The sequence below is a fragment of the Neofelis nebulosa genome, chromosome 7, assembly GCF_028018385.1.
Source record: "Neofelis nebulosa isolate mNeoNeb1 chromosome 7, mNeoNeb1.pri, whole genome shotgun sequence".
In the NCBI taxonomy this organism is placed as follows: domain Eukaryota; kingdom Metazoa; phylum Chordata; class Mammalia; order Carnivora; family Felidae; genus Neofelis; species Neofelis nebulosa.
In genome coordinates this window covers 46121081-46146472 of record NC_080788.1, presented here as the reverse complement: position 1 = coordinate 46146472, position 25392 = coordinate 46121081, and the positions used below count along the sequence as shown (strand labels likewise).

General features: G+C 41.8%; 1 protein-coding gene across 1 annotated transcript in view; it reads right to left on the bottom strand.

Annotated features, from left to right (window-relative positions):
• MYO1E (myosin IE) overlaps positions 1-25392 on the bottom strand; it is a 215141-nt gene that overhangs the window by 118917 nt on the left and 70832 nt on the right. Inside the window, exons 2-4 of the mRNA XM_058737549.1 lie at positions 12314-12457; positions 3712-3801; positions 1455-1549 (exon numbers count right to left, since the gene is read on the bottom strand). Coding sequence (XP_058593532.1) covers positions 1455-1549; positions 3712-3801; positions 12314-12457 — 329 coding nt within the window. The remainder of the gene's footprint in view (positions 1-1454; positions 1550-3711; positions 3802-12313; positions 12458-25392) is intronic.

Sequence of the window (25392 nt, the reverse complement as noted above, 5' to 3'; positions counted from 1 at the left end):
AAAAAACGTTGAAAAAAAAAAATTAAAAAAAAAAAAATCAATGACAAGTGAAATAATTTGCTACCTAGGATATGCTTTCAATAACCAAGTGGGGGGCAGGATGAAGGACAAGGTAAAAGAGGATCAGCCATATAGGAACGTCTGTATAAGCTGGGTGATAGATCCACAGGAAATTATTATATCATAATACTCTTTCTCGTTTTGTCTATGTTTGTAAATATTCAGAACTCAAAATTTTTTTAAAGTGCTTCGGTTAAAAAAATAGAAGAACTGGGGCACCTGGGTGGCTCAGTTGGTTAAGTGTCTGACTTGGGCTCAGGTTATGATCTCACAGCTTGTGAGTTCGAGCCCTGCGTTGGACTCTGGTGCTGACAGTTCAGAGCCCTGGAGCCTGTTTTAGACTCTGGGTCTCCCTCTCTCTCTGTCCCTCCCCTGTTCGTATTCTCTCTCTCTCTGTCCCTCTCTCTCTCTCTCTCTCTCTCTCTCAAAAATGAATATATATAGGGGGCGCCTGGGTGGCTCAGTCAGTTAAGCGTCCGACTTTGGCTCAGGCCATGATCTCATGGTTGGTGAGTTCAAGCCCCACATTGGGCTCTGTGCTGTCAGCTCAGAGCCTGGAGCCTGCTTCAGATTCTGTGTCTCCCTCTCTCTCTGCCCCTCCCCTGCTCATCCTCTGAATCTCTCTGCCTCTCAAAACTAAATAAACGTTAAAAAAATTTTTTTAATTAAAAAAATATACATAAAATTCTAAAGAGATGAAGGCAAATATGGCAAAATGTTAACAACTGTCAAGTTTTAAGTGATGGGAACATGGATGCTTACATTCTCCATTTGTTTGAAAATGTTCATAATAGTAAACAAAATTGTAAAAGCACTTCAACCCAGCGAAGACACAGAATTGGCTAAAAGGTTAAAAGGATTTTGAGATGGAGCCACAGACACTTAAGGCTGCTGTTTGCCAGTGATGCCCTCAGAAGATTAAAAGTCGATGACAAAGTATACTAAAACAAGTTCAAGTGTGAACTACTCAGTTATTAAGGAAAAGAAAAAGAGGGACGTAGGGACTCCAGCCGACAAAATAGTGAAACACGCTTATTGTACCTACAACATAAAGGGTCTCCAATACAGAGAGAAGGCAGTCAAATGGGAGGGGAGATATTTTATGATGTTAGCTCAGAGCCCAGTGACAATCAGAGAGAGGTCAGGCTAGAACCACGTGCCCTAAAGCCTTAACGCCTTAAGCAACCGAAGTATGAACCACAATCCCCTGAAAACACAAAGCTTTTATTTATGATGTGGAGTTATAAAGTAACCCAAGACAAAGCAGATCGCCTGCTTGTTACCCAGGTACCTAAACCAGCCTCTGACCCCAGCAGCTATTGAAAAAGCACTGTTCCTTGACAGAATGCTAACTTCGGCGTGGTCTCACGCCCTCATAAGGTTCTTTCCCATACCTGATGATGACACACTGGTTCTCTCTGTCAATGATCATGTTTCTGTACATATTATCTGCAAGAGCATAGATATGTGGTGGGTTTTCATACTGAGCCTAGAGAAGCAAAAACAAAACGAAAACAAAACCATGGTCAGATAGAGCAACACATTAGCGTTTCTTTTCCTGGTCTCAGAAATGAATTTGTCGCCACTGTAAAGTTCCAGTCTTAAGGGTTGCATAACACAAGAATTCCTAAGCTTGCCTAGGTCATCCAGAGTTACACCTAACAAAATGGAGATGGGCTTGGGAAGGACTCTTCTGTCTCCAAAGTGTGACTCAGCCTTCAGAAGTGAACCACATCTTCAGATGCTCCAGCACCACACCCTTCCACCCGACACGCCTCTGCAGACATTCCATTTCTAAATGTTTCTGAAGACACCTGGGCCACAGGTCTCAAGAGAGGCCTACTAAAAACCTGGATCTGACTTTTACTAGAATTCTAAATCCCTACATAATTTTCTTTCTAAGAGGTAAGGCAGAGACTCTGGAACCCTAGACGAAATTAAGTGAAACTATCTCTGAATGAGAGAACCTAACATTTCCCATGAGAAGGCAGGAGGTAGAGTCCTTTAAAGGGATGAACCGGTTTGACCAGTTTGTTTCATCTCAATAGATGAAAAAAATCCTACCACATCTCGATATTTCCTCCCCGGGGTACTCTGCTTTCCTCTCGTGGGCTAGCTTAGCTATGCAGAAATACAAATTCACCAAGAAATTCATGGTGTCAGGACAACTTCAGCCCCACTTTCTTCAGTTTCTTGGAGTTTAACACCACTACCTCAAATATTACTAAAAAGGAAAATACTTCATGTGGTACAAAACTGAAGAATCTTCCTTGCATTTAAGACCATCTAACATCAAACAGTGAGCACGGCAGATCCAGTGAGAAGACATTTAGACTCTGTCTTACCCTTCACTGGTCCCATCTCTAAAGTAGGGATAATATTGTCCAATACTCAACAGATCTGAGTACTTAACTTCTCTGAGCCTTAGTTTCTTCATCTGTGAAAGAGGATTGCTCATCTGTGAAATGGGGTTGGACAGTGATACACAGTCAGCACCCGGGGGGTGTTTTATTATTGCTGCAGCTACCACAGTACCCGGCATTCAGCAAATACCAATTTTACAACACTCTGACCATTCGCAGTTAAAAATAAATACACCTTTTAAAATTCTAGGGCATTTCTTTAAAGAGAACTCTTTAAAAGATAAATGGTCTAAAAGGGACTCATGTAGCAATGCTTTTCCGAGAACTGGAAAGAAACAACGTGAATGCACAGCACTTGCACCCGCCCCGCCTTGGCCTTGGCCAGGATTGAGAATGCCAAGCCAGCTCCGTGCCTGCTGCCCCCGGGGCCCCGCTGATCAGGGCGCCAGGGCAGGGCTAGCCTCTGTTGACAGTGTTTCCCTTGTGCTGGGCTCCCATAAAGGCAGCATTATCAAAGGTCTTTCGCGTGGCAGCCTCCTTGGCCTCCAGCTACCAGTACCATTCATCTGGCAACAATGGGGTGGGCTCTTGCTCTGGGTAAATTGCCTTCCACTTCAACTGATGAATTTGTGTGGGCTCTCTTTTGTTTGTTTTCCAGGGGTCAGGATTAATGAACGCTCTCGTGCTTCTGCTGCGGAGGAAAGAAGGAAGGAAAAAGATGCAGAGAAGGAGAGGCCTGGGGAAATACTGAATCCCGTAAGGAAATATATTAATTAGAATTACAGTTTCTATTTTCATCACACACAACGAAAATGGCTATGGAGCTGGAACTGAATAGGGACCAGAGCCACATTAATAAAGAAATAATGAAAAGATTCATTTTTCATGTTCCATTCACAGCCACAGCTTAACTAAGGTTCTGATTTGGAGAGATTGGTTCTCATCGCCCTATTTATTTTTCACCCATTACTGATTTTTTAGTCCTTAGAATTTTGTGGCCTGTGTGGAAAGAGGAATTCCCCCCTGCTGCCCCCGACACACGCTGTAGGTCCTACATCCTATTTGACTAGTTTTGTATATAATAGTACTATATCAGATAGCCCTACGCTTCTTTGAGCTGCATTCTAACCAGCAGCACATTAAAAATCAAACACTGTCACCTACTTGAGCTTCCCCAATAAATAATTCATAATAAGAAAATGCAAATGTATTACCAACTTCAAGAAAAACTACCCATGCGTCATAAAAGCCCCAAACACTACAGTAATTTATGTGGCATGTTACTTACCGCTCCTTGGTACATTTCAATCTCCTTTTCCCCAAAATATGGCATCTGCTTGAAAGGGTTGACTGAGATTAATACGGATCCTATATATGTCTGAATTTATATCCAGTTAAGGTCCAGCATTAATCTTCACAGCTACACACTTTTCAAATTAAGTAACCAGATGTTATCAGGAATTCATAATGACTGTCCAAACAAAAAGCTCAAATACCTGTTTTCTAAAAGATTACAAATAAAGACAAAAGCAATTACCAACTAGCTCGGGTGCTGATCCTCTCCAGGAAGAGTAATGAGATAAATTACCAAGGTGCTACTAAAAGAAACCATGATTTTAAATGAATTGAAGCACATCCTTTTAAGACAGGGGACAGGTATGGCTAGGAAGCAAAACAAAACAAAACGGAAGTGACCTAGAAGTGAAAGGAGCAAGTATCATTACTTTTCTCGAATAGTATTTTTTCCTGGAACTTTCATATCTCTTAGGTATACTAAAAATGTATTTACTTACTCATTTAACAAATAGATACACGATGAACTGAACAGGCCTACTCCTTAGAAGCTATGGCGAACTGAGTTATAGCTATAAGACATTATTTGGAGCAGAAAATTACAAGCCCACACAGATTAGGTTTAGGGAAAAAAGGTATTATTTCTACATGGGGAATCTAGGAAGGCCTTTCAGAAGAGAAAGTGTTCATACTGACTCTTAACTGTTTTATACAACACATTATAATGTGCCCAAATACAGGAAGTATTATAACATAAAAACATTTCCATTTATTTATTCGATAATTGACTAGTTTGAATTGGGCATCTACAATATGCCAGGCACTGTTCTGGATACTGGGGATACAGCCATGAACAAAATAGAAGAGATCAAACTCTCTGCCCTCTTAGAGGAAAATAAAAATTATTTAAAAAAAAAAGAGAGAAAACAACAACAAACACAACAAAATACACATACTTGAAGCGCCTGGGTGGCTTAGTCGGTCATCTTTCGTGGGTTCGAGCCCTGCTTGGGCTCTGTGCTGACCACCTGCTTCGGATCCTCTCTCTCCCTCTCTGTCTGCCCTTCCTCCCTCTCCTCAAAAATAAACATTAAAAAAAAATACACATATTCAACATTATTTATTTTAATCAAGGATTTCAAAATGTTTGGAAATTTCGCAGTTAAAGGTATAAAGTGATGACATTTCCTCCCCCAAGGGGGCATTTATATATTTATATGATAGGACCTGGGTGTCAAACAGAGTAGCACAAGGAATCCAGTCAGATAACCCAGTTCTACTCTGACCTTGGGCAGGTCACATCTCTAAGCTGTGGCTAATGGGTGATGGCGTAAAATAGCACCTACCTGATAGGTTTATTATGACAATTAAATAAACAGAATAGGGGCACCTGGGTAGCTCAGTCGGTTGGGCGTCCGACTTCGGCTCAGGTCATGATCTCGCAGTTCGTGAGTTCGAGCCCCTCAACCGGCTCTGTGCTGAAAGTGCAGAGCCCACTTTGGATCCTCTCTCTCCCTCTTTCTCTGCCCTTCCCTTGCTCATGAGCTCTCTCTCTGTCTCAAAAATAAATAAAACATTAAAACAAACAGTATAGAAAGTTCAGCACTTTCCTTAATTTGTGTACCTTGAGATGCTTCTTCTGTCGCATATTAATGTATTTGAGACACAGCTTTGGTGTTATTATTGAACACAAATGAGCCAAGTGTGGGATAGATCAGATAATATTTGAAAATTAATATTTACATGTGAAGGTGAACATATGGAATGATTCCATTGCCATTCTGCTCCCCTTTTCACTGACCAGAAAGATCTTTAGGCTTGAAAGGGCTGACCATGAAAGAGTAGGAGAGAAGACAGGGCTGTTTTAAGAGCACACCCAGATGCAACACCCAGATACTACTCAGAGGGCAATTCTTGGCATTAAGAGCAAAAGGGAATGAAATGGTGAAATCCTAACTGAAAATCACTAAAGAATCATGGAAGAATGGCCGAGAGCAAATGTGGTTCCAAGTGCCAAAGCCAGGTGAGGCCAACGACAGATTACTAGCGGTCTACTTGTTTTTGAGGCAAAATTGAGAACAGATTGATTTATTATTAAAATCATTAAGCAGATAAGAAACGCCCATGATGTTGTAACCAAGAGCCAGTAAGCATTGGTAATATGAACACTGATCGAACACAAACACATTTACACTTACACAGTACTAATTAAACTCCTAATAACAACCCTGTCACTCTTTCACTCCTATTTTACAATGAGGAAACTGAGGCATAGAGAAATTTAAAAACTTGCTCAAAGTCACAAGCTAGTAAGTGGCAGAGCTATGATTCAAACCCAGGCAGTCTGGTTCTAGAGTACACGATCTTAATCAATAAGCTATAATGTTTTTCTAAGTTAGCAAGTATTGTTGCTATTGTTAATATTGTTATTACTACTGGTAGCATTGCCAGATACGATAAATAAAATACAAACACCCAGTTAAATTTGAAGTTCAGATAAACAATGAATAATTTGTTTTACATATGTATATATATTTCCCCCCCAATAGGCAGGCCCCAAGCAATTCTTCAGACACATTTATACTAAAAAGTAATTTGTTATTTATCTCAAACTCAAGTTTAACCATACATCCTGTATTTTATCTGGCAATCCTAAGTTGGTAGCACAAGAATTTCATGCAGGATGGATGGGGGTTCAGTTAGAGGGCTCTATGGTCTCTTATAACTTAGATTCTGTGATTCTTTGGGGACTCGAAATTATATAACCCTTAGTTGATTTTTTTTTTTTTTAAGTATCCTTTCCACATGGTAGGAACTAAATCAAAACTCAGTGAATGTGGTTTGGCCCTCATTCTGAGTCTCATGCTAAACAAATATAGTAATTCTTTTTTTTTTTTTAAGTTTATTTATTTATCTGGGGGGGGGGGGAGAGAAGCAGAGAGAGAGAGAGAGAGAGAGAGAGAGAGAGAGAAACCCAAGCAGGCTCTGCACCACCAGTGTGGAGCCCCACACAGAGCTCGAACTCACAAACCCATGAACTGTGAGACCACAACCTGAGCTGAAATCAAGAGTCAGAGGACTAACCGACTGAGCCACCCAGGTGCCCCCAAAATATAGTAATTCTTATGGTAAATGCAATTTTCAAGAAATACAGCACTGCTACAACCATCCTCATTTCAGAAGAGGAGATGTCTAGATCTACATTTAACTCAAGGTGAAAACAAACTTGACCAAGTGTGTACGATCTGTGCATGGCGGAAGGTGAGCCTTCCCTTAGTTGTAAAGGGCATGCTGTGAATGCAACCTGTCCTGGACAGATCGGCACTACACACAAAGAAGAAAGAGCAGCCTGAGGACATAAGCTAAAAATATCAGCTCCCCACCAACCCCTTCCTACCCAAGCCCTTGGCCATCTGATAAACATGTACTGGGCTGCATGAGAGCTCCTATAGGAACCAATACTTTTTTTACTCTGAATAATAAGCTATGTGAAAAGACATCCTAGAATGTCTTGATTTTCACTAAGTAGTGTACATAAATTCTGGTAAGAAGACACAGAAAGGGGTGCTGGGGTGGCTCAGTTGGTTAAGTGACCAACTTCAGCTCAGGTCATGATCTCACGGTTTGTGGGTTTGAGCCCCATGTCGGGCTCTGTGCTGACAGCTCAGAGCCTGGAGCCTAATTCAGAGTCTGTGTCTCCTTGTCTCTCTGCCTCTCCCCTGCTCACACTCTGTCTCTCTCTCTCAAAAATAGATAAAACATAAAAAAAGAAGAAGAAGAAGACACACAAAAAAACCCTCTTTCGGATCATTCTAGGCCAATCCTGAATCAGTGACGCAGGAGAGGGAAAACTATAGCTATTCCCTCACTCTTCCAGTAGGGCTCTCAAGGTCAATATTATTTGGGAGGATTCCTGAAAAATAAAGTTTGGTTTGAGATGAATAATGCAGGTCAGGCCTGGCTAAGTAGTTACAAACTTAACTAAATCAAAAGAATTAAAAGAGAATGAATTTAGTATTTGAAGAAAACAAACATAATTTAGTTATTCCAGGTGTGAATTTGGCCTAATTTGTTTATCTGATGGCCTGCCCTGCTTTTCACCTGGTCTCCAGAGACCCCCCAGCTGCTTCTCTGAGATCACAGGTCTCCTACTAGGTGGGGCCCTTTCCCAGACAACTCAAATACTCACTCCCACTCTCTACTACATAATTCAGGTGTGCCTTTGGAAAAAGCTGCTCAGCAGAATCAGAATGTAACCTGTCTCCACCCACATAATTTATGGTTGTGAAGGTGTGGCCCAGGGTTAATTTTCAAAATGTATGGAGACATGAGGCTATGATACTATATACACACACATACTAACCAGACAAAAATAAAATAAACATCCTCTTATCCAACAGAATGTACAAGACAGATGAGACCCAATAGATCCTTAATTGATTGGTTTCCAAACACTTGTGGATCCATGAGTTTTCATTGATCTGCAGCAAGGATGACAGAAAGACAAACACGCCTTGAATCTTTCATGAAGCTCAATACATTGACTATATAGGATTGTTTTTTACTTGTAGATAATTTCCTTTCTACTTCTGGGGTGTTAAAACATTCTTTTTTTTTTTTTTATTAACTTTATTTTTAAGTAATCTCTATACCCAACATGGGGTTCAAACTCATGACCTTGGGATCAAGGGTCACATGTCTTACTGGCTGAGACAGCCAGGTGCCCCCTAAAATATTCTTTTTTTTAAATGAAATGTGATGATAGCACAGGTTCTGTAAGGTTTTTTTTAAGGGTCTTATAGGCAAAGTTGAGTTTTAACTTAAAAAAAAAAATTTTTTTTAATAGTAAGTGAATTTGCAAAACCACCCACACTGATCTAGTTGACTTCCCTGGATGTATCATTGAAGAGAACAGGGAGGTGAGGTGACTTCCTGAAGCCACATAGGTGGAACTTGAGCCCCTGGCTCCGGCCACCAGACCAACATCCATGTCACCGCAGCACGCTGTCACCGCAGCAGGCTGTCACCGCAGCACGCAGCCCCCTCCGTGTGAGCTGACTGCCAAGGGCCAAACCTCGGAACTACTGCACTGCCTTTGGGCTCCAGTTGCTCTGACACAAAAGTCTCAACCAATTCAAGGGCTGAAAATGCCAAACACACTTGAGTGTGGTCTTTGAGTAAAAACAAATTGGGAGAAAGTTGGAGCAAGTGAGCGGGGAGCGCTTTGCACAGGAACTATTTTCATCAGCGAAGTGGCTATAAATGTCTCGCCAAGCACAAGAACGAATGCTGCGGTGTTTCCCTCATATATTTTAGAATATAATTTTAAGAAGTGTGGCAACATTCAGGAAAAAAACGGATGGTAAATTAAACCTTCCTTGTCTTAGGATAAATAGCTGAAAATTATGGGGTTTTATTGGTAAACAGTGTTTGCATTTTCTAAGTAGATTTTTTTTTCCTAATGTAGAACAAAGAAATGTGCATTCAGCCTGAATGCATTAACGATTGATTGTTCCAAACGCTGACCTTCAATACAAAGCAATGTGCTGGTATTAGATGTAGAGGAGGCAAAAGAAGCAATTTTATAACTTAACATGAAATTGAATCTCTTCTTGCCTTAACTATTAAGCTTAGGAGAGAGAGGGAAGAAATCCTCATTTAAAATAATGTTACTCTATCATAATAATATTCCCATAGCACTGAACTGATAAAGGATGCTTTTATCACTTAACAGAGGAAAAGATCTGCAGTTAGACACTCGCTATGACGTCATAAACATCCAAAAGAATCCTCAAGCTTCCTCAAAGTCGAAAGCTGCTCTGCGCTCTTGATGGAAAGCACACGGATGCTGACTTTCTCGTGTATTGAGTGGGTAGAGATTTCTAAAACACGAAGCCATTAATGGTCAACTAACTCATTTCCTTGGTAGAACACACGATTAGTCAGCCATTGATTCAAAGACATCAATTCAAAGGCTTGTAATCAGCCCCCTCTGTGTGAGTCATTTAAAAATTCTGCTGTCTGAATATAAAAAGCAAGTCTTGATAGTTAACAGATTTTCAATGAATACTTAATACAATGCACCATGCCAAGAATTATGCAGGAAACTAAGAAATATATGAGGCAAGATGATGCTATTTCTGTTAAAATTAACAAGAAAGCATGCATACACACACACAAACGTTTATATGTTAGACATGCAGATATATGTTAATATATATGTTAAGTTGAAAATTATACACCAAGAGGTTATGGTGGGATTATAGATGACAATCTCCTTTCTGGTTGACTGCATTTTATAAGTCATGTTAAATGAACGTATTGCTTTAAAGAGTTTTTGTTTTTATTTTTAAGAAGATATATGAAACAAAATTCCCATCCTCAAAGAGTTTCTGGGGTTTTAGGGGTAAATGATCTTTATATGGAGAAGGGTGAGTCTGTCCAGTTTGACGACGGACTGGCTGCTGATAACCACTAACATCATTTTTTTTCTTACTCAGCTTTTCAAAAAACCATGTTTCTATGTAAATAACATAATAAGCTAAGCTCATGTACTAAGAACATGGAAAATAATTTGCTCAACTATATTCAGTGGAAATTCTCCTTTAATGGGCTTGTCGATAAACCAATCTCCCATTTAAAACACTTTCTATGGTAAAATGCGTTTGAATTTTCAATAAGCAACTTTAAAGTTGAATTTTTGGAACATAACTCAGAAATACGGAAGGAACATACACACTTGCCTTAGTATATGATAATAAGTAATGCTTTCTGTTACTTACTGCGTTCATTATTTCATTTAGCCCTACAAGAGGCTCATCTGGGAGATTTCATTATGCTCAGGTGGGAGATTTCATTACCGCCCCCATTTCACAGGTGAGGAAATCAAGGCACACAGATCCCAAAACTCGCATCAGGTCACCAGGCCCATGCGGAGTAAGGTTCGAAGCCAGGCAGTCCAGAACCACGTCCTGCACCCAACTCTTAATCACCTGCCAGTTCTCAGGGGCCATGGGACTTGCACACAGAAGTGTTATCATGATGATAAGCCCAGATTAAAGTGAGCATATGTCAATTTTTTGACCAAATAAAATGAAACCTTCCCACTGAATACAACTGCTTCCATACAATTAAAGCAAACTCTGCAGAGGTGTTTAGCAGTCAGCAAACTGTTTTCTCTAAAGGGCCAGAAAGTAATTATTTTAGGTCATATGGTCCTGGTGCAACCGCTCGCCTCTGCCTTTGTAGCACGAAAGCAGGCACAGACATGAGTAAAAGCATGAGCGCGGCTACATTCCAAGAAGACCTCTGTTACAAAATGGGCAGCGGGCAGATTTCATTTGCAGGCGGTAGGCTGCCTCTCCCATCAAGATGCTATTATTAACGTAGCTAACGAATCCAAATATATCTGCTAATGCTTAAAAAGCAGGGGTTTAGGGTTTTAACGACCCAGACATTTGGTAAAATTTCCTATGGTAAATAAGAAATGGCCCAGTATCGGTCGGAGCCATCCAAGTGTCTTGGAATAGTTTTGTTCATTAGTACTGCTGGTTAAAGACCTGGTGCGTTGAACTCCCCACTCACCAATGAGGAGACAAGCAATCCCTGCAAAAGTATTGTTGCATATGTATGGATGTTTTTAACTAATAGTCACACGAGTGGTATAAATAACAAACAGAAGCTACAGAAATCTATACCTCCTCAACCTTTGGGGGTTAAAATCTAAAATGTATGCAACAGCAGTCGTAAACACTCCCCCATCACTGGTCCTCCATAACACCATTGGCTTCAGAAGTCACCAAGTGCACCATAGTTGAACCTTCTGGTGCTGTCATATAGATTTCCACCGATCTTTACACATCTACAACCAACTCTCCAAACGTTTCATGAAGAGATGTTTGTACAGTTGCACCAAACAACATTGAATCCTGTACGAACTTAGGCAAATATCACAGTTCTCTGTGTATAATGAAGCCAACACACATTTAAATCAAATTTCCATTCTGAATTTTTTAAAGCCCTATAAAAAATGGCATCTGGCAAGCTAAAATTGAAACATAAAGAACAACTCAAGAATGTCAGGCATTTTCAATAGTTGATCTTCCCATCTCATGTTTCCATTAGTAAACATAAGAATGCAGATAAACTGGCAAAATTGCATATTTTTTGCATGAGGCAATCTTTTTAAAACCTTTTAGGTCCGGACTGAACTGTCTGCTTTGCAATTAAGGAGATCTATGGACAGAATTCTCTGCAGACCTGGACTTTCCCTAGGAACGGCGGAGGTTTTAGATGCCACGTGCCTGGCTAAAGCACGTCAAAGGTACAGTGCCATCAATTGAAACAGACGAATACTGGCTGCATCTTTATTTTGTGAAATGCCAGGAAAATAATTTAGTATCACCTGTGCCCTTCCCACAACCTCAACAAAGGGGCAGAAAAGAACAAAACCACGTTCTGAAATGGTGAAAATGACTCGAGGACCTCGTGTCCATTCAGAATTTCAGATGGATCTTCTCACACTAAGAACCAGCCACCTTTTCCTGGGGATATGGTCATCTTACTCAGAAAAGCCCAAAGAAGCTCATAAAGGATACAAAAATGTAGTCATCCATGTATCTCTTCTTTAGATTCTCCACGATGGCGTTCTCTGTGATCTTGGAGAGCAGGACCATGTCATCCACACCACTGTGCTTAACATTGTGGCTCTGCCAGTGGTACCGGTAGGCACCTTTGCTTCCCTGTGAACATAAAACATACAGTTCTTAGGATGGTTTATTTTCTCCCAGTGTAAAAAAAAAAAATCACTAAGTTCCCATATCTTCTTCATATCAAATGAAGCAGAACGAGCAGAACAAAGATTTTTTAGCAATAGCTCTGGATTCACATTGCAGGTTGGCCACCTTCAAACTAAGAGACGTGGGGAAAAGTCATCTAGGCTCACTGTATCACGGAAGCTTCTCTTTTCTCATTTGTAAACTGGGAGAAATTAAGACCCACTCCATAGAGTTGCTGTAAGGATTGAATAAAAAAAACACACATCAAGTGCTGAAGAGTATCTAGAGTATAACACAATAAATGATTCAATGGTCTCCAATAATTCCTCAACCTTATCGTTCTGTAGAAGTAACAATAAAATAAGCAATGGAAGAGAAACTTTCTGGATTTGTTTTGCAAATTATATGACAGAGCTCAGAAGCAAAAGCAATATGTATCACACAATGGCTAGGTCATATTGTAATTTCTCAAATCATTTAAATCATTCTCCCTCCAAAAACTTATCACTGTCAATGTAATATTGGCCTCCAAGATTCAGAAGATAAGCTACATTAAAAAAAAATTTTTTGGGGGGCGCCTGGGTGGCTCAGTCGGTTGAGCGTCCGACTTCAGCTCGGGTCATGATCTCACAGTCTGGGAGTTCGAGCCCCGTGTCGGGCTCTGTGCTGACAGCTTGAAGCCTGGAGCCTGTTTCAGATTCTGTGTCTCCCTCTCTCTCTGACCCTCCTCCATTCATGTTCTGTCTCTCTCTGTCTCAAAAATATATAAAATAAACATTAAAAAAAAAAAAATTAAAAAAAAAAATTTTTTTTTTAATGTTCATTTATTTTTGAGTGAGAGAGAGCGAGAGCAAGCGCACCAGCGGGGGTAGGGGCAGAGACAGAGGAGACACAGAATCTGAAGCAGGCTCCAGGCTCCAGGCTCCAAGCTTCAGCACAGAGCTAGATGCGGGGCTCGAACCTATGAACTGTGAGATCATGACCTGAGCTGAACACTCAACTAACTGAGTCACTCGGGCGCCCCTAGATAAGCTACGTTTTGATGGCTGATCACTGCTACATAAACAAGGAAATGGATAAGACAGCCTGAACGTGATTATAGAACATGCTGTGGACAGGAGGACCTCATCCAGCCTTGTGGCCTCCTTGGAGAGATGAAGCTATAGCCCTTGTAGGTTTACTGGGTTTACAACCTAACACCAGGGGTGGCCTCTGAACACCCTGTGGCTGCAGGACTTCTTTCACTCGGCACTTCTGTAGTGGGATCCCCCATATGTTTAGCTATGTGCCAAGTCCTGCAGATGGGAGCACCACAGTGGTTGCACTTGGGAACCTCATGTCCATTGAAGGACACCTAGCAATTGACGGAAGTAATTCACACAACAGCCAATATGTAAACACATGTCAAATGGGTGTTTCAGGAAGGTGGAAGACTTCTTGGTCCGAGGAAAGACAGAAATAATTTCCTGGAGAAGGTGCCATTGGTAGTGGATCTAAAATATGTTGAATTGCCAGAGAAGACGAGGCAAGGAGGGCTATCCATTATAATCTACATTCACTAGGGCAAGAATTTAATACACATGAGATAATGGCAAATGATACATGACAAGATACTAGAAGGTCCTTCCTTCCCTTCACAACCTTCATGCATCCTACTGAAGATGTCATGTGCTGCACAAGTGTGGTGAGCATTGACCTGAGTGAGACAGTTCCTGCCCCCTTCCTGGGAGTTCGCTTTTTGGGGAGTTTAGATAAAGGAGAGAAAAATTCTGAATAAGGGTTATCTAGAAAGGCCACATGCTCAGATGTCAAAACTGGAATGAGAAAAGATTCTTCAAGAGAAGGGAGGTGGAAGGAAACCAGATAAATACCATTTTAAATTTCACTTTTAAAAATTGTATAATTTGGGGCACCTGGGTGGCTCAGTCAGTTAAACGTCTGACTCTTGATTTCTGTTCAGTTCAGGATCTCACAACTCGTGAGCGTGAGCCCCACATCAGTCTCTGTGCTGGCAGTGCTGAGCCTGCCTGGGATTCTCCATTTCCCTCTCTCTGCTCCTCCTCGCTTGTGCTCTCTCTCTCTCCCTCAAAAATAAATAAACATTAAAAAATAAATACAAATTGTTTAACGTTTTCTCTGTAGGAGTCATGGGTCCTTCATAAGAGCAATTCTAAGAGGCTCCGGCAAAAGCTGTTTTGAAAACCAGCCAGGAAAGACCTACCATAGGAAAGGTGTACCAGTGCCATGGGCTCAAGCTCCAGAAAAGACCTCTGGAAGCCTTAGCATCCGTGCTGCCTTCCAGAGGGACTGTTTATAGGATATATTTGGCTTTTGCAGAACCACATGCAGCATCAGTTCTACAAAACTACCACAGACCTCACCACACCTTCTTCCCCTTGTGGCAAAGCAGAAAGAGAGAAAAGGCACTGGCTGCAGCATGACTCACTGGATCTCAATCAAATGGCCACAGTCTACTTCCAACCACATGAAGATTCCCGGCCACTGCTGCCCTGCCTCTGCCCTCCCTTCTTTTCTTGATCATTCTTCTGGGCACTCACAAAAACTATTCTGCATAGAAAACTAAGGCCTCAGAGTAACTAACTGTTAGGTATGTTTGTTTCCTTTTAACCCCGATAAATATTCACCTACTTAAAAGAGGCCAAAAATTTTATTTTCTTTTTGAAAAATGTAAGCACAGTTTAATAATACAGAAGGGGTAGTAACAAGCTGTTTTTTAACTTCTGCAAAGGACAAGAAGTGGAGGGGTTCTGTGTCATAGTCTATGTGTTGGTACTGGTCCACAGAAACTGCCTTCTCAAGGTAACCCAAGTTGGCCTTTGTATCCAATCCAACTGTCTTTTCTGTCTCACTGCAGAGTGATAGATGGCTAGATCTGTCCCATTTCAGAGGCAGTGTCCTCCTTCTGATGGCAGTTATTCCTCAGTAAAACAGGGCTCCTTGTGGAGTTCATTGACTCTCATAGTCTCAAACATCCCTTGACACTGAAGAGTCCCATGTCTGGGTCTCCAGACCTCTACCTATAAAAGGGTAAGGAACCAAGCAATCAGCCATCTGATTTGTGGTGGCCGCTCCTCTTACTATTGGAATCAACTCTACGAGAGAGGGGTTGACATTCCCATGCTATGTAGAAGCAAACGGACTTCCCAATTAGTTTACGGTAAAGGCAATGAGTGAACCCAACTCTATGATTATGAACTCATTCAGACATCACGGTTTCTCCACATGGGCTCCCCAGTGACTTGACTGGATATTTCCACCTGTTAAGTTTAAGATGGCCACAGAAGGATAGACTGTCTCCAAAACTGATTCCATCATTAAAAAGACCTATAATCTTTGTTAATGACTACTTTCTCTTAGTATCAAAGACTAAAACACTCAAGTTATTTTTTATTTGATGTATTTCCTATATCCATTTGGTCACAAATACCTGTTCCCCCCTTCACCTCTGTGTCCCTTCTTCCCCCAGGCAATGATATGTGAACCCATTTAACTTTCACAATTATCTCCCATTCTGTATATTATCATCTCTATTTTACTGATGAAAAAACTGTAAATTGCCCAAGGTCTCTAACTGTAACTTTTCTGTCTTTAACACCCCCCACCTTACTATGCCTTTCTCCTTCCTCTTCCCCCATAACTGCCTCCCTGCCCTACCCCCCCAAAAAAAAAAAATTCAGAGGAGGTAGAGGGAGGGAGGAATGGTAACTGGAAAGGGTGGGAGCAATCAGAACCTTTGGGGGACAACTGACCTGCTTGGATTGTCAAGGACAAGACCAGAATGCACCTGATAGGTAAATGAAAGCTGTGCTAGGGTTGGGCTAGGGCTGGGGTAGGGCCGGTCTGGGCAGTTCTAACACAGGGTGAGAACTTTATCAGGGAAACTGGAAACCAAACATGGATGCATGGGCTCTCACCCTACCCCAGGGAAGATTGAAAGTTCCCCACAGTGGAACAGAAAACTGTTTTCTGTTTATCTACAGGGACATCAGAGTTTGATCATAGCATGACTTTTCTAGATGTCTTTCTTGGAACATAGCTGTGGACAGGGAACAAGTGGGGAACACAGTGGGAAATGATTATCATTTTACAATCCTAGACAATGTTCCCAGAAGCAGAGGCTGAAAGTGACCTTCAGACCACAAACTACTGTGCTACGATTGCAAGACCATGAATTGTGTTTCTGGCGCAAATAACCTTGACCCCTTTGCTTCTTCTTCCCACTCCTGACTGGGAGGGAATGGGCAGGACTGGCCGCCATGCGTGCTGGGAGGAGGAAGCACAGCGATGGGGGCTTCCCTATCTGTTTGAGGAGGGCCATTTTCCTCAGATGGCAAACTCCTGGCTTGTCAGGATATGCCCTCAACAAGAGTCAGCTTCCTTCTCTTCTGTTGGCTTCTTTTGGGTGGGCAACTTCTTTTTGTTCCCGTACTAAAAACAGGAACATTTTAAACAAGTAGGGGTACCTAGCAATTACACTTGCAACAGTCCTTGCAGAGTGTGGTGTCATTGTACAAAGGAAGGAATGTAGCTGCTGATATGCCAGCTAGGAAATAAAAATGAAAATAATGATGATGATGATGATGATAAAAGTTACTGTTTGCCCTGACAATTATTATAAATTATGAGTGAGATATTTCCCATTAGATAAGGATTGAGTGCAGACTTTCTTGGGCCCATATTTGGTTTCTAATGATGATTCAGTTTATTAAAAAGCAATGGAGGGGAGCCTGGGTGGCTCAGTTGTTTAAACATCCAACTTCTGATTTCGGCTCAGGTCATGATCTCACAGTTCATGACATGATCTCATGATTCCGCACTGACAACATGGAGCCTGCTTGGGATTCTCTTTCCCTTTTCCTGTGCCCCTCCCCCTGCTCACATTCACACATGCTCACTCTCTCTCTCTCTCTCTCTCTCAAAATAATTTAAAAAAAAAAAGCAGTGGATTTACACTCAAGTTCTAGGAAGTGGACTATATCCACGTTCACATAATGGACTGGATTGTTCCTCACATTCAGGATGCGGCACCAAGACATAGGAATCCCTCACCCAGAGGAAGAAGCCTGCTCGCTGACTCTCTATCTGTAAAATGTGGAGTGTCACTAACTGTTGTGTGTTTACCAGGGTGGAGACCAGGAAGAGCAAAGGTAAGGCAGGTCACAAAGGCAGGGATTATTCTAGCCTGAAACCCTACCTTCAGTCAGCCCCGGGGTAGCCCTTGCCTGCCACAGCCATGGTGCTGCAGACATTCTCACCAGTGTGTCAGTGAGCATTTTTCTTCTTTGGTTCATCCAGGAGAGAGGAGGAGACCATATACTGGGTAACTACAGTCTGCAACTCCCTTCAGACACCCAGAAAAGGGAGGCCATTAAATGTGCTGTGTAAATACAATAGGCCTAGTGTTGGGCAGGGCCTGGCTGGGAGGGGGTGATCATAAATACCTTCTACTCTTCCAGGAAGAGTATCCTGCACAGTATTTTTAGAGAGCAATGTGGGAACAGGTATCAAAATTCTAGTCACACAGACCAATACATAAACAGTGACTTAAATAAAAATAAAACTCACACTCTGTTCGTTCCAGCAATTATTTTTAGGAATTTACCTCAAGATATACCAAGTATGTATGCCATGATGTATGTACAGGTCTGCTTGCTGTCGCAAAGTCGCAAAGTCCGTGATGGAGAAAGTGGGCACATGATTAGGGGCCGGAAGAGAATATGGCAGCCCCTACAAAGGAGTTCTGACAGTCATTAAAAGGAATCTGCTGGGGTGCCTGGGTGGCTCAGTCGGTTAAGCATCTAACTTTGGCTCAGGTCATGATCTCATGGTTCATGGGTTCGAGCCCCACATCAGGCTCTATGCTGACAGCTCAGAGCCTGGAGCCTGCTTCAGATTCTGTGTCTCCTCTCTCTGCCCCTCCCCTGCTCACACTCTGCCTCTCTCTCTCTCTCAAAAATAAATAAACATTAAAATCGTTTTAATAAAATAAAATAAAACAAAAGGAATCTGCTCATGGTGACATAGGTCTTCAAATACCCACTTTCATGTAAATAGCAACCTATATGTGGATTGAAGTACAGAATGACCGCATTTGCCTAAATTTTTTAAAAGACTTGTGTTTCTTTTCTTGAAAAATACACAAGTTTCCATTGGGAAGAAAGCCTCGGGTTTTTGGGACAAGGGTGACTTCTACTTTCCATTTTAAACTTTTCTGCAGTTCAGTTTTGTTTTGTTTTTTAACCCTATATGCATGTGTTGGTAAAATAACAAAATGAATAGAAATGTGGAAAATGATGACACTATATTAGAGAATTTTCTGGAGGTGGGGTTGGGTGTTGATGGGGCTCTCCCCAAAGTGGGATCATCACTGTAAGCCTGGGTTCTGTGCTGCTTCCAGATCTGAAAAGTAGGTTGAGAGATGTTGCCTGGATGAAAAGATATTATCACATCTGTGATGGTTAGCTGGTCCATGAGCACAACAGGACAGCAGATCCGATTTCCAAAAAAAAACTGGGACTCGAATACCCCAATGTTTCAAGTGTGTCACCCTAACCGGCAGATAAACCATATTCTTATTGTGCACAACGGACAATGGGTAATGCTCTGGCCTGTTGTTCAACGGGACTTGTTTTTTTAATGGGATTTTTCTGTCCTAGTGAGTCATAATAGGAAAGGAACAGAGCTCTCTGTTGTACTTTAATCTTTTAATTGACTGTCTAGGATTTCTACCTTTTGCAGTTCTGCTATTTGGCTGGAATGAAACACTTCTATTGCAAATGATGGAAAAAACATCGACCCTAAATATTTTTTCCTCTGAGCTGGGCACTGTAAACCCACACTGGGCTTGCAATTGGTTTCAACTTCATGGAATTTAGACCCCCCCCCCCCACCACTACTTTAGTAATGTGAACATGTATGTTTGAAGCAAGCATGTGTGGGTATGTTGAACTGCAGTAAACAGTGCAAAGAAGTGTTTCTGGAAGAGTGGGGGGTGGGGTGGGGCTGAGGCAGTCTATAGCCAACAAATACTCTCATTCCCTCAACGCTTGGGGTAAGTGGAACTTACGTTTACTGAACACATAAAGACGTGATATTCTCAAATGATCTCATTTAATTCTCACAGCCCTGCTGTCATGAACACTATAATCCCTTGTCAGTATTTTACAAGTGGTAAAGTGAGTCCTAGGATTATAATGTACCAAGTTGCTTGGAGGGGTGAAGGGACGGTACACTGGGGGTTTGGGACATAAAGTATGGGCAGCCCTCAAAGAGTACAGAAGATATGCTCATTGGTTTCATTCATATTAAGTATATGTGACCTAACCAAAAGTTCAGAATTTGTATAACATTTCCACATACATGATATCGGTTAATCTCTGTGACAAAGAGCCAGGGCTGACTTCCTTTTCTTTGTTCTTTCTGCTACACCACAATTCACTTCCAATACCGTCGTCAAGGTCAAATGTCGATAGATGCTGGCTCCAGGATCACTAGGTCCAGCGGTCTCTAGCCAGGGTTGGCCTGAGTCAACCTTCTGGAAGTGACTAGAGCAGACATAATTTATCATCCAAATGGGGCCACTCTGAGTGCAGAAGGGAGTGTTGTTAATAATAAAGCTGGAACATGAGGCATGAACTGGGTCTGTCTCGGGTTGCATGGCTGTATCTGTGACCAAGTTGATCTCAGAAAAGTCATGGGCAGCCTTCGAAGACAAGCCCTCCCAGCCAGTATCCTGTGCTACTTACCCACATATCTCTCACGAATCGCTCAGCCTCTTGGGCCTCCGAGCTGCCTGCTCAATAGAAGGAGGTTCCTGACATTACACTGCCCGCAGGGGTTGCCATGAAGATCTCGAAGATCAAATAAGACCGACAATGACACCAACCCCCAATGCCTCTAGGTAGAGTTGGTTTTACATGATGACGTGATCGGGGGCAAATTGTGGATGGTACACACCAGGCAGACAACATTGAGTGGGGGAGGGGAAAAAGGTTTGTAAAAAAAATGAGAGTTGGTAAAGTGCCCAAATTCTGTTTTAAATGTATACGTGATATTTTTATATACAATATCTCTGTACAGAAAAATGGTTGTTAAAATGCTGCAGGTGTTATATTTCTAAGTGTCCTTTCTGTATGCCTTTATTTTTCCACTGAGCATATATTTATAAAATGTACACACACACACACACACACATATATCTGTTTTTAGTGAAAAAAATATCAAATAAGGGATATGAAAGCACTTTGTGAAGTGAAATGAAATACACACACACACACACACACACACACACGACACTGTGTTCCATATTTTTGTTATTCCATGCCAGCTCAGACCTCCAATTCTTACCATCTACTCCATGTTGCAGCCATAGTAAACTCTTCTTTATTTTTATTAAAGTTTGTTTGTTTGTTTGTTTGTTTATTAGTAATCTCTACACCCAGTTTGGGGCTTGAGATCAAGAGGCGCACGCTTCTCTGACTGAGCTGCCAACACCCCAACTCTTCATTAAACAGCAATAGGCCGCCAGCAGGAAAAGAAATGGCCTTTCTTTTATTTAGTCGGCCTGAAATGTTGCTTCCAAAGGACTATTTTCTTATCAAGGAACAATCGAAGATGTTTTAAATGAATAGTTAATACAGTTCAGCAATTCCAAGATCCATTTTTTCATAGTCTAATATTCTGAAATTAGGATGTGTCTCTTTATTTTTAGGTAATCTTTATCCTCAACCTGGGGTTCTAACACACGACCCCAAGATCAACAGTCTCGCACTTGACCAGATGAGCCAGCTAGGTGCCCCAGGATGTGTCTTTATAATCAGCATCGTGTCACAGCTTAACTGGCCGTGGGTTTTATCTTCTGGGTTTTAAATTTTTTTTTTTAATTTTTGGGGCGCCTGGGTGGCTCAGTCGGTTGGGCGTCCGACTTCGGCTCAGGTCATGATCTCACGGTCCGTGAGTTCAAGCCCCGCGTCGGGCTCTGTGCTGACAGCTCAGAGCCTGGAGCCTGTTTCAGATTCTGTGTCTCCCTCTTCCTCTGACCCTCCCCTGTTCATGCTCTCTCTCTCTGTCTGTCTCAAAAATAAATAAATGTTAAAAAAAAATTAAAAAAAAATAAAATAAAATAATTTTTTTTTAATTTTTATTTATTTTTTTAAATGTTTATTTTGAAAGAGACAGTGTGCAGGTGCACGTGATACATGCACAAGAGTTGGGGAGGGGCAGAAAAAGAGAGAGAGAGAGAGAATCCCAAGCAGGCCCTGCTCTGTCAGCTCGGAGCCCAACGCGGGGCTCAGTCCCACGAACGACAAGATCATAACCTGAGCTGAAATCAAGCGTCCAAAACTTAACTATCTGAGCCACCCAGGTGTTCCGCTGTTTTCTGGGTTCTTTTAAAGTGGAAAAATAAAATAATGATGACTCTGTTTCAACCAGTAGCATCTTTTGGCTTGATGACTTATGGCACATAACACTTATAAGGGGCCAGTCACCATCCTATGCCCTTTACAAATATTAAGTCACTGTTTAATACCGTCAAAGATATAAAATATTATAAAGATTTAGATCATTCTGGAAGCATCATACCATGTATCAATGTCATTTCAGGAACTACATGGTAGTTTTACTAGTGGGTTGATGACTGCCCAGTTCTAGAGGCTTTGCTATGAAAATGTTTGCAACAGCAAGGTAATTTCCTCTTCGATTTATAAAGGCATGTTCTGATTTATATCTCTTTCAACCTAAACGTTCCTTCAGTGTTAAGACCATTTGAAGCAGTAAGGTCCCTGCCCCTCTCCCGCCCCACCCCCATACATAGACTTTGGAGGGATTACAATGAGTTGTGACCTTTATTCACAGATGCTATTCTCCAGGGCTTCCTAAACCCTTAACTACTTTCACAACTTTTCATTACCCAAGTTCCACCAGAACCATGCTTCAAATTTTTCTATGAACTACCCTTTTTAATTTGATTAAATCCTAAACAATCATCTCCATAAAAGCACTAGTTTGGGATGCTAGCTTTATTTCTTCCGTATGTGTTAAAATAATAACGAAGACGTTCAATTTAAAATACACACTTTGGGGTGCACCTGGGTGGCTCAGTGGGTTAAGACTCTCAAGGTTAAGTTTCAGGTCATGATCTCCCGGTTTGTGAGTTCAAGCCCCACGTTGGGCTCTGCCTTAACAGTGCAGAGACTGCTAGGGATTCTCTCCCTCCCTCCCCCTCTCTGCCCCTCCCTTGCACTCATTACCTCTCTCTCTCTCTCTCTCTCTCTCTCTCTCTCTCTCTCTGTCTCGCTCTCTCTCTCTCCCAAAATAAACAAATAAACTTAAAAATAAAATAAAATTCACACTGTGGGTTGTCCATACCCATCTCATCGTTTATCATGGTGCCATGTTCCATACATGGGGAACTGGCTGCCATTCTCTCTGGATCCTCTCCCACTAATTTTAAGTCTAGCCAAACAGAATTTAAATGGCTGCCCTTCTATTTCCTAGATGTATTGTTCTCTGTTGTGGAAAATCTCCAATGGCAAGACCAGATTCCCTTTTGGATAGTAGGTGAGAGCTTAGGTTTTGTTTTCACAAGTAGAAACTACTCTACTCTAGTGAATGTCCTGCACTTTCATCAGGGGTCCTAAGACCCCTCCTCTAGTCTCCTTCCCTCAGAAAACCCTCCAAACCACACATGGGACATTTTAGTGGTCCCCCAGGGTGAGGGCTCATCTTGAGGTGGAGGAGGTAATTCTCTCTTGGGCACCTGCAATTTATCCTTTCTCTTTAGGGAAGCACTTCCTAGTATTTACCAGCACTGCTCTTTTTGCCTCTCAGTCTCTAGGAAATCTAGAATGGTGGCTCTCTCTGCTTTGGGAGAACATTTTTCTTACACAACCGTTACTTCTCATTACCTACCAGCACTGTTTTGAATATTTTATACATGATCATTTATTTGATCCCCACCACCTTACCAGGCAGGGAAACTGAAGCACTGAGAGGTTAAGTATCTTGCCCAGCTGCAACAGCTGGGCTTCAATCCCAGGCCATCAGGCTCTTGATTCTTTGCGTTTAACCATCATACCTACTGCTTCTTATAATAAGGTAAGCGGCTGCTGGAAACAGTAATTGCTTTATTACTATCCATGCTGCATCAGTCTCTTTCAGCTGCACATGAAGCAGACACCTATAACTGGTATGGAGGACACCTTGTGCAAAGCCCAGCATCTGGGAACCCGCAGAGCAAGCAGCCTGGCTCTAACAGGGCCCTGCACAAGTCAGAGAAAGCTCAGTGCCATGGAAACAGCGTTGGGAGCCCATCTGTTCCCTGCCACGTCCCCAGCATGTAGGGCGGTGCCTGGTGGCTCATCTCAGGACTAGGTGTATGTCACTGTGGCAACTATCAGTGGGGGACCAGGGGTTCTGGGACCAGAGTCTGCCCCAAGGAAGAAAGAAGTTTCCAAAGCTTTCCTATTGCCCCCACCTTGGTGATCAAAGGGAAGAGAAGTTGCCCCTAAAAACAGCTCTCCTTAATTGTCCGTTGTCATCCAGCAAGGGAAAAAAGGCTAATCTTGACCACAGGATGAGTACATTTCATGCTACAGAATAAAATGAATCAAAAGGTTGAAATCCCTTCATAAGACAAATGCTGGTATGACTTCTGTCACTATACTTCAATCAAACAAACGATAAAGATTCACACTGATGTCAGTCTTTCTTTGCAGCTGTGGGTCTGCCAGCTTGACAACATCCTCAAGCACTTAACAGTCATTTCTGGGACCTTGGTGTCAACACTCCGTTTTCGAGTACAAAGGTTGGGGAATGCAATTCCTCTCAGTAATTCAGCCGTTGATTAGAATCAACAGACTTGAGCTTAAGGACAAGCTCTACCTCTGTGACCTTGGGCAAGGTCAGTTTCTTGGAATTTTATTCTCCACAATTAAGGGCCATCTATTCAATACCTAAACATGATCTAGGGTTTGTACCTCTACAGACAGGGTTTTCATTAATAAACCAAGAAAAAATCTTACCAGACTAGGTGTCCTGATTTTGGGTCTGAAAATTATGGAAATAAAAAGGGGGGGGGGGCAACTGAACAATTTCTTGACACATAAAATGAACTATTGCTCTGTACCATGAAAGAAAGAAATCCTAATTTAAGTGTTGTTCTGAGGAAAAATAAATATGCAGAGACTTACCAGCAGACTAGAGCAGAGTTGATATCATTCAGATTAAAAATAGTCTCCCAGAACTCACTATCGTTTACAGCATCTTTCTATACTGATTGCAAAAGATGCATTATTTATTTCACACAAAATGGTGGTGGTATGACAACCTAAGATAACTGATTTTATGTTTTAATGTTATTTAATTTCCTGGAAAATGAACTGTTTGGGCATATCTGAATGGGAAAATTCAATTTACAAAAAGGTTGAGGGAATTCTTTTCTTACATATATGTATACATATTTTTTTTTGTTTTGGAGAGAGAGCATGTGTGAATGAGGGAGAGGGGCAGAGAGACAGAGAGAGAGAGAGAGAGAGAGAGAGAGAGAGAGAATCTTAAGCAGGCTCCATGCTCAGCACAGAGCTAGATGCAGGGCTCAAGCCCCTGACCCTGGGATCATGACCTGAGCCCAAATCAAGAGTCAGACAGTGAACCGACTGAGCCATCCAGGTGTCCCTACCTATATGTTTTTAAAGTCCGTGTGCAAACACCAAAAGGGTATAATGAGTAGGATTTTAAGTGGAGGCACAACAGGTAAGGTGTTAATATGTCATCTCCTACTTAGGGGTGCTGTTTCAGGATGTGCTAAGAGAAGGATCTGGAATGTGATCAGGGGTGTCTCAGGGACACGGGCAGCCTTTGTCATGGATTAGCCATGG